At 48.3% G+C, this 9,957-nt stretch overlaps 1 protein-coding gene across 1 annotated transcript; it reads left to right on the top strand.

Annotated features, from left to right (window-relative positions):
* Positions 1-1,983: 1,983 nt before the first annotated feature.
* LOC125554240 (receptor-like protein kinase ANXUR1) lies at positions 1,984-5,458 on the top strand. Its single transcript, XM_048717818.2, has one exon. The coding sequence runs from the start codon at positions 2,230-2,232 to the stop codon at positions 4,906-4,908; it is 2,679 nt and encodes an 892-aa protein (XP_048573775.2). The 5' UTR covers positions 1,984-2,229; the 3' UTR covers positions 4,909-5,458.
* Positions 5,459-9,957: the final 4,499 nt, after the last annotated feature.

Consider the following 9,957-nt stretch of genomic DNA (forward strand, 5'->3'; position numbering starts at 1 on the left):
CTCTGGGATCCAGGGATGATTCCATATATTCACATGTTCTCCTGTCCCGATCCTCCAAATATATCCTAATTTGAAAGTATCAAGGCCCTTCATGATGCTTTGCCATGTAAAGGATGATCCGTTCTTCAAAGTTGCTTGTAGTAACTCTACATTGGGGAAATACTTTACTTTCAAAACTCTTGCACATAAGGATTCCGGGTTGTTAATAAGCCTCCAACATTGCGTAGATAGCATCGCCAGATTAAAGGAGTACAAATCTCGGAATCCCATACCACCTTCGCTTTTTGGAAAGCAGAGCTTCTACCAGGTGTACCAATGCATTCTCTTGTGTTCCTTATCATCACCCCGCCAAAATTGAGCCATTAGATCAGTTATTTCCTTGCAAATACCTTTAGGTAAGCTGAAGACAGACATTGCAAATACTGGGATAGCTTGAGCCACCGATTTTAGGAGAATTTCTTTACCTCCAGAAGATTGTTGCTTCTCCATCCATCCCTGTAATCTCTCCTTGATTCGTTCATAGAAGTGCCTGAAGCAGTCGCTCCTATCTGCTCCGACCATGGCTGGCAGGCCAAGGTACTTGTCTGAGAGAGCTTCTGTATCAATATGTAGTTCTTGGCAGATTTCAGTCCTAGAATCGGCTGATGTATTGGGACTAAAGAATATACTTGATTTGGCCAAACTCACCAACTGTCCCGAGCTTTCGCAGCAGGCCTCTAGAACATGCTGTAAGGAAGCTGCATTAAGAACATCTGCTTTCATAAGAATCAGAGAATCATCAACAAAAAAGGTGTGATCCTTATGGTGCATTTCTGCACACTCTGATTCCCTCTATGCCATCAGCTTCTTCAAACTGCAGTAAACTAGAGAGACCTTCCGCACAAAGAAGGAATAAGTAGGGAGATGGGGGGTCACCCTGCCTGATGCCCCTAGAAGGAATGAACTCATCCGTTTCTTGATAGTTAAATCTAACTTTTATATTTAACAGAGCTCACACATGCCATCATCATTTGGATCGAGTGCTCATGAAAACCCATCTTGACCATCATATCATGCAGAAAGGATCACTCCACCCTATCGTAAGCCTTATGCATATCCAATTTGACTGCACAAAGACCTGTTCGGCCATTTCTTTTGTTCTTTATTTTGTGAATACACTATTATGCTATTAAGATGTTGTCCGTAATCATTCTCCCAGGAACGAATGCACTTTGTGTCAGAGAAATAAATGTCAGGGAGTATATTTTTCAGTCTCAGGGCAAGCATCTTAGAAATGATTTTATAAAGAACATTACATAAGCTTATGGGGCGATATTGAGTTACCAGCTCTAAAGCTGTTGGAGTTGCTTCAAGTGACTTTCCATTGAAAAGGGTCCTCGCTTAGTAGGTCCTTTGCAAGATTTATAGTGAGATGCCATTTTGAATTTGGAACAAAGGAAAATAGGCAGGTGTGAGTAAGTTGAATGCATAAGATAATGGATTAGGTAGGAGGACAACATGTATCGCGGCATTGAATTGCAATTTGTTTGCCCTCTTCTGATATGACATGGAACTGAAATAATTGGTTGGGCAGAGAAACTAAAATCAAGACCATGATTTTGAATTGGAGTGGCATACTTGCATTTATAATTTGGGTGTTTACAAGAGTGTTATTCTTATATTAGGGTAGCAGTGTATTTGAGTATTTGGGAAAAGTCTCACACCTAGTAAAAATAATATTTGTTAATTTATTTTTTGTCTTTAAACAATAGTTTATTCAAGGATAGGAAAGCTGATGGAGTTGCTTCAAGTGACTTCCCATTGAAAAGGGTCCTCTCTTGTGTTGCATGGGATGGTCTAAATTAAGAGAGGGATGGATCCTCTCCTCTCCTAAGCATGCGGTGAGCCAGAGAGGATGCATGGCCAAATAAAGTGAAACCACCAAACACATGGCATGCAGGCGTTGGCGCCAAAACGAACGCTCCTGCCTGCCTGCCTGCCTGCCTGCTGCATGCATGTCCCTCCCTCCGTCCTCAACGCCCGTCCTTGGTGAAGCTCCGGCCTTCCCCTAGCTTTCTCTTTCTCTTTCTCTTTCTCTTTTCCCTTCCCTGGAAGGAACTCCAGGCCGGAGCGGGAGCAGGAGCAGGAGGAGAGGGAGGCCCTCCTCTGTTCTTCTCCCTCCTCAACATCCATCCATTCAATTTATAACTTGCCACCTCCAAAAACCTCCATCGCCGTGATTGCCCCATCATGGCGGCCGCCCGAGGCCGAGGCCGAGGCCGAGGCCGATGCGTCCTTCTCGCTGCCGTCCTCCTCTTGACGACGGTGGTCGGCGCAGACATATACAAGCCAACGGACTCCATTCTGGTTCACTGCGGGTCGGACAAGGACGGGCAGGACGAGGACGGCAGGAAGTGGACCACCGACAAGGACAGCAAGTGGCTCCCCGACGGCGGCAAGTCCTCCATCATGGGCACCGCCGACGTGGCGGACCCGTCGCTCCCCTCCCCCGTGCCCTACATGACGGCGCGGGTCTTCCCCAAGGAGACCGCCTACACCTTCCCCGTGGCCGACGCCGACCGCCACTGGGTGCGCCTCCACTTCTACCCGGCGGCCTACCACGGCATCCCCGCCGATCACTTCTTCTTCTCCGTCACCACCTCCACCGGCGTCACGCTGCTGCGCAACTTCAGCGTCTACATCACCGCCAAGGCCCTCACCCAGGCCTACATCATCCGGGAGTTCTCCCTCCCTCCCTCCACCGTCGGCTCGCTCTCCCTCAAATTCACGCCCACCGCCATGAACAACGCCTCTTACGCCTTCGTCAACGGCATCGAGGTCATCTCCATGCCCAGCTTCTTCGGCGACCCGGCCACACTGGTCGGCCTCAACGACCAGTCCCTCGACGCCAGCGCCGCCAACCTGCAGACCATGTACCGGCTCAGCGTCGGCGGCTCCTACATCCCGCCCGCCAACGACTCCGGCCTGTCCCGCGAGTGGTTCTCCGACACGCCCTACGTCTACGGCGCCGCCACGGGCGTCACCTTCGAGGCCAACGACACGGTCCCGATCAAGTACCCGGCCCCCGCCGACGAGTACGCCGCGCCCGTCAGCATCTACGACTCGTTCCGCCACATGGGGCGCGACCCCAAGATGAACAAGAACAACAACCTCACCTGGGTGTTCGAGGTGGACGGCAACTTCACCTACCTCCTCCGCCTCCACTTCTGCTCGCTCATGGAAGACAAGATCAACCAGGTCGTCTTCGCCATCCTCCTCAACAACAAGACGGCCACCACCACCGGCAGCGCCGACATCATCGCCTGGGCCAAGGAGAAGAACCCTGCTAATCCCGGCGCGCCCGGCAAGGGCGTGCCGGTCTTCAAGGACTACGCGGTGTTCATGCCCGCCGCCCCGGCGGGCAACGACACCATCCTCTGGCTCACGCTGCGCCCGGACACCGCCACCAGAACACAGTTCGTCAACGCTTTCCTCAACGGCCTGGAGGTGTTTAAGGTGAGCGACGCCTCCGGCAACCTGGCCGGCCCAAACCCGGACATCTCCAAGATGCTGGCGGAGGCCGAGCTGGGGGCCGTGGAGGGGCAGTTCAGGGAGAAGCCGAGCAACGTCGGGGCGCTCATCGGCGGGGCGGCGGGCGGCGCGGCGGCGTTCGGGCTGGTGGCGGCCGTGTGCTTCGTGGCGTACCAGAGCAAGAGGAGGAGGGAGCTGAGCAGCAGCCCGTCGCACTCCTCCTCCGGGTGGCTGCCGGTGTACGGCGGGTCGACGAGCGTGAGCAAGTCGTCGGGCGGCAGGAGCGCGGCAACGCTCAACCCCAACATCACGGCCATGTGCCGGCACTTCTCGCTCCAGGAGATAAAGTCGGCGACCAAGGGGTTCGACGAGTCGCTGGTGATCGGCGTGGGCGGGTTCGGCAAGGTGTACCGCGGGGTGGTGGACGGGGACACCAAGGTGGCCGTCAAGCGGAGCAACCCGTCGTCGGAGCAGGGGGTACTGGAGTTCCAGACGGAGATCGAGATGCTGTCCAAGCTGCGGCACAAGCACCTGGTGTCCCTCATCGGCTGCTGCGAGGACAACGGCGAGATGATCCTGGTGTACGACTACATGGCGCACGGCACGCTGCGGGAGCACCTGTACAACAAGAGCGGCAAGCCGCCGCTGCCGTGGAGGCAGCGGCTGGAGATCGTCATCGGCGCCGCCCGGGGGCTGCACTACCTCCACACGGGCGCCAAGTACACCATCATCCACCGGGACGTCAAGACCACCAACATCCTGGTGGACGACAAGTGGGTGGCCAAGGTGTCCGACTTCGGCCTCTCCAAGACGGGGCCGACGGTGCAGAACCAGACGCACGTGAGCACCATGGTGAAGGGCAGCTTCGGGTACCTGGACCCGGAGTACTTCCGGCGGCAGAAGCTGACGGAGAAGTCGGACGTCTACTCGTTCGGCGTGGTGCTGTTCGAGGTGCTGTGCGGGCGGCCGGCGCTGAACCCGAGCCTGCCGCGGGAGCAGGTGAGCCTGGCGGACCACGCGCTGAGCTGCCAGCGGAAGGGCACCCTGGAGGAGATCGTGGACCCGGTGCTGGAGGGGAAGATCGCGCCCGACTGCCTCAAGAAGTTCGCCGAGACGGCGGAGAAGTGCCTGGCGGACCAGGGCGTGGACCGGCCGTCCATGGGCGACGTGCTGTGGAACCTCGAGTTCGCGCTGCAGATGCAGGACACCTTCGACAACGGCGGCAAGCCGCCCGAGGTCGACGACTACAGCAGCAGCTTCACCATCGCCCAGCCGTCCATGGAGGAGAGCCTGGCGGCCAACGCCGCGGCGCTCTCGCTCATCAGCGAGGACATGGACGAGGAGGACATTGCCAACTCCGTCATCTTCTCCCAGATCGCTAAACCAACCGGACGATGATGATCCTCTCTTCACCTCACCTGGATCCATAGCGTCTCCTTCTCGTGTAACAGATGAGATGAGATCAGGTCGAACGTGATGTACTCCTCCCTACGTACCACCAGCACACAAGACAGACATGCATGCATGAATTCATGCATGCATGCAGACGGAAGGCCCGTCGATCGGCCGGGGTGGGTGCATCGGAGACTGTGTCGTACGTACCAGCTGCTCTATATACTGTATGTATATGTATGTATGTATGTATGTATGTATGTATACGTTTCCCAATTAGTGTAAAGGAAAACTTGTAATACCAACTCGGGTCTTCTTCAACTGTGGTGTGGCATAGATTCATGATGTAATCAAATGGAAATGGGATGAACCAGTTAAACGACCAGCTAGCAGGCGATAACGTTCAAGGCATTGTTCGAATTTGCTCGGACTTGTTCTTCACGCGGGAAAACTCGTTATCTACCCATTAGTGTGGTTGGTTCTGGCTAGCGGCGCTGCAGCATCGTTCCTTTTGAAGTTCCTTTTTCAAGGCATTGCTGTTGAAGAACCCTTCTCATTGTAGGTAGTAGTCTAAACGCTCTAATATATATTTCTTTATGGATGGAGTACTTGTGATGAGATGGTCAGTGCGCATATGGTTCCTGCTATAGATTTTTTTTCTTATTGTTTTGATCACTTTGAAGTTCTTTTTACTCCACAAGGGCATACTTTGATCTTGTTTGATTTTGTCAGTCGTCGGTGTGATTTTTATGTGTATGTGTGTTGTTGTTGCTTGTGTGTTTCTTAGCTATGCAGCACCGTGTGTGCTTATTCTGTTTGTATATCCTTAGTGCTCTATTTTAAGGCAATAAAATCCATCCTTCTTGGAAAGAAAAGCACCTCAAACATAATGAGCATTATGACCACTACCGCCAGCAGAACAAGCCGCCGACGCGCCGCAGTAGCCGCTCCCCTACTGGACTTGGCTTGACCTTACCGATGACAACCAAGAAGTCTTGTTGCGGATGCCCCTAAAGACCAACGCCCTAAAGTCGCACTCATTGTTGTTGAATCCTTGAATAGATCCGAAACAACCACCATCAAATCTCGCCATCTCGCATACATGACAAGAAATCGTACCTTTCCGCCCCAAGGAGACATCATGAATCTATGCCGGAGCTCCATCAACTATGTCTAGATTGACGAACTCGAGGAGGATCGAAACTAGAAAGACAACTAAAAATCCTAACCAAAACTACTAGCCCGAGCGAAGGCACTAAGATTCCCCCTCCCCCTCCCCCACATACCACCAGCCGTCGGAGTAGCAGACAACGGGGAGGTGAACCCATGGGCTCACCGGAGAAGTTTAGAGGCGAGAGTTTGCCCTAGCCGTTAATGGGGAAGGAAGAAAACGCTTGAAGAAAAAGTCACCAGTCTATTCCGAATGCAGATTTTTTTGTAAACTTGCTCAAACTTGAAAATGTTGGACTTTAGACAAATCTACCTCCTCCATCCAAATATATGGGGCCTAATACCTTTTTTTGAGGGTGCCTTTGACCATTGATAAAATTATTAATATATGAGATCTATAATATAAAAACTATATCATTAGAAACTCCTTTCACATACCAATTTTACAGTATGTTTTGTGTAACATGCATGACATATATTATTGCTCTAACATGCGGTCAAATGTAACATCAAAACCCTTATTTTGCCCTATATATTTGAGTGGAGGGAGTAATAAATATGACATGCAAAATGGTTTTTTTCTCGTCCAATTTCCTATGGTCCAGTTAATGAAGATTATTGCTTGTAATAATAATTAACCCACCGCGCGCAGCCTTGATGTTGTTTTTTAGTAAGATTTTGTGGGCTGGTGTTAGAGCAACTTCAGCTGAGTCACTATACCTACAAAAAGTCGTCGTAATATATGTAGCATCCTCCATATCTGGCCTCCCAGCTTTCATATTTGGCGTATCAAGACAGACTTTTACAACGCACTCCATATGACAATTGTAGGCGTATAGCAACGAAAACTTCAGGTGTCCCCCACCATGCATGGAGATTAGGAGAAAAAGATGTTCGATTGACAAGTGAGTCCCACAATATAAAGGCATGCAGCTAATATGAGGACTATAAAAAATATGTATCATTTCGACAACGTCCATATTGAATATGGAGGCTGCCAATAGCATTGTTGAGAAAATTGTTAACTGGTAACTGCTTGGTTGGTTGATGAGTAGAGAATTAATAGGCTAATCGACAAGTTAATCAATCAATCAGACGATTTAATAGTTTATTGGCTACTCGGTGACCCTACGAGTAGGGATTAATTGGCAAATTAATTGATTAATTGGACAAATTCTTGATCATAGGTCAATAGTATGGCACTCTGCTAGAGTTGTTGTTACTCATGCATGCATATATGTGAAGATGGGAAACCAACCGAAGAAAGTTTCTTTGCTACTTGTTTCTATCTTCCTTGTAGTAGGAGCAGTAGTAGCTAGTAGTATTACTTTGACCAAGAAGGAAGGTAGCTGTCCGTATATGTGGTGTGGAGTTGAGTTAATTAATTAGCTTGTTGTGTTTTGACTTTGAATTCGTCCAACTAATGAATGATTTTGATTATGAACCACTGCCTGAGCTGCCTGGCTGGCCCTGTAGTACAAGAGTAATGTTACACCTCTGAGCAGTTTCTTAGGCACGGGATAATTAAGTTGAAGACATATGAAATTCAGTCTAGGATTATTGGTATTGGTAGTACTCCTAGTTACTACTTTCACTATTCGTCCATTTATTTCTGATCAGATGTAGTACTGCTACAGTAACTAGTGGAAATTAAGATAATGGTCTTGCCAATTGACAAAAGGAAACAAGTGAGATGGTCTTCCAAGCAAGCAAGCAAGCAAGCAGCTGCAGAATAACCACTGTGGCCGGATGAAGACCGACTGAAGCCCTCAACGTAAGCTACTCCTACTTGCTTGCCAAATTGAAAGCGATCCACAATGAGAGGTAGGCTCAAAGCATGCGGTGCTTTCTTTTCTTTCACTGTTGTAATACTTCTTTACTTCTGATGTTCTTAAAGAAGTATCAGAACATCAGAAGCAAAAAAGCATCACAAGTTTTGTTCGTAAAAAAAACACTTGTAAGATGCACACACAAAAAAGCATCTTCATGGCGCTCGTGAAGCACGCCAATATTATTCGTGCTTCTCAATCAAGAAGAACAAATATGGATTGGTCAATCTCTCTCTCTCTCTCTCGTATATGATTTCATGAAAGTGGGTTACAATAACCTTGTCAGCTACTCCGTATATGAATTTTTTTCATGAAAGTAGGAAGCACTTCTTCATAGGGCGCCTAGTCAAGGCAGACACCCGAGAACAAACCCAATCCCTATTCGGGCGCCTTAAGCACCGGGTAAGGGCATATATGCTACTCCCTCTATCCCATAATATAAGAACGTTCTTGACACTAGTGTAGTGTCAAAAACGTTCTTATATTATGGGACGGAGGGAGTAGTTAGTAGCAGGCCGGCCCATCTACTATCGGTTTGTGTTTTTTCCTACTTTTCCTGCTGGGTTTTCGGTTCCGTTTTTTCCTATTTTGTTTATTTTTCTTTTTCGTTTTATTTCTTTTATATTTTTTATTTCTGATTTTTTTGTTTTTTGCAAAATTTCCAAATTCGTGATTTTTTTCAAATCCATAAACTTTACAAATTGATAAATTTTTTAGTCATGTTTTTCTTTGTCAAATGCATGAACTCACTTTCAAATTTTGTGAAATTTTTACAAATTCATGGTTTTTTTTCAAATGCATGAACTCATTTTCATTTTTTTGAACTACAAATTTTATGATTTTCTTTCAAATTTGTGTTTTTTTTTGAATTCATGAACTTTTTCCACATTCATGATCTTTTCTCAATTTGTATGAACCTTTTCAAATTTGTGAATTTTTTTTTATTTTTGTGAAACTTTTGAAATTTTCAACATGAATGTTTTTTTGTGAATTCATTTTCAAACTAGCCTTCTTTCCTGATAATACACAACATGGCTATGCCGGTCTAGTGGTTACTGCGTCGGGCGTTCTTGTTGCCATGCGGATTTCGAATCATGTTCTCTCATAAGTATTGTTCGGTTTTTTAATTCGTATTTTCTTTTTGAGCATGTTGTCGGGCCGGCCCTCTACGTGTGGCCTGCGAGCGCTAGCAGCGCTAACCGATTCTTACAACGCCGAATAGGAGCTCTCGAGAATAAAAACTCGTAGGCGGACATAATTCGCAACCCTTGGACACCCTGGGCCTTCCCCTGGCCCATATCCAAGCCCCGGGTGGCGCACTTGATGTACCTATACTCATGGTATTTTCTATTTCTCTATCGACAAGTTTTTATTCACTGACCAGCTTTAAATGCAAAACCATGCAAAAGGAGTTCATAAAAGATAGATATGTTTGGAATGTTTCAATGGCCTCGTTAAGAAACCCTAGTCGCCGCACCTCATAGCTAGATGCGAGAAACCCCAAATGAGGCGCTAGGGTTCCCTTGGGAATCCAGAACCCCGTTTCCATGTGTTCGGCTCGATCGGACACCTTATTTACACCCACGTGAAAAGGCTTGGCCCACATGAGGCATCATCCGGCGTAACCCGAGCCGAACTAGCCAGACCACTTGGGTTAGATCCCACAGTCGGATCCTTGCCAAATTTGCAAACTTACTTGTATGTACCGAGTGACAAAACATGTGTGGTCCGTACCCAGATATCCCCACACTGTGTTGAGCTGGGCCGAGCTCATTAAAACCAATCATGTTCAACCCATATGTCCCAACACGAGAGGATGATCCCCTTGTAACACCCCAGATGTAACTTTCCCAATTTGTACTCCAACTCTTGCCGTTTCCGGCGTTAAGTTATTTTATTTCCTCGGGCTCGGGTCTTTGTCTCCGTGTGTTGTTATCATTGTCATGCATCTCATATCATGTCATCATGTGCATTGCATTTGCATACATGTTCGTCTCATGCATTCGAGCATTTTCCCCGTTGTCTGTTTTGCATTCCGGCGCTTCGTTCTCCTCCG

Source organism: Triticum urartu, chromosome 4A (assembly GCF_056163025.1).
Source record: "Triticum urartu cultivar PI428250 chromosome 4A, HENAU_Tu73, whole genome shotgun sequence".
NCBI classification, from domain to species: Eukaryota; Viridiplantae; Streptophyta; class Magnoliopsida; order Poales; family Poaceae; genus Triticum; species Triticum urartu.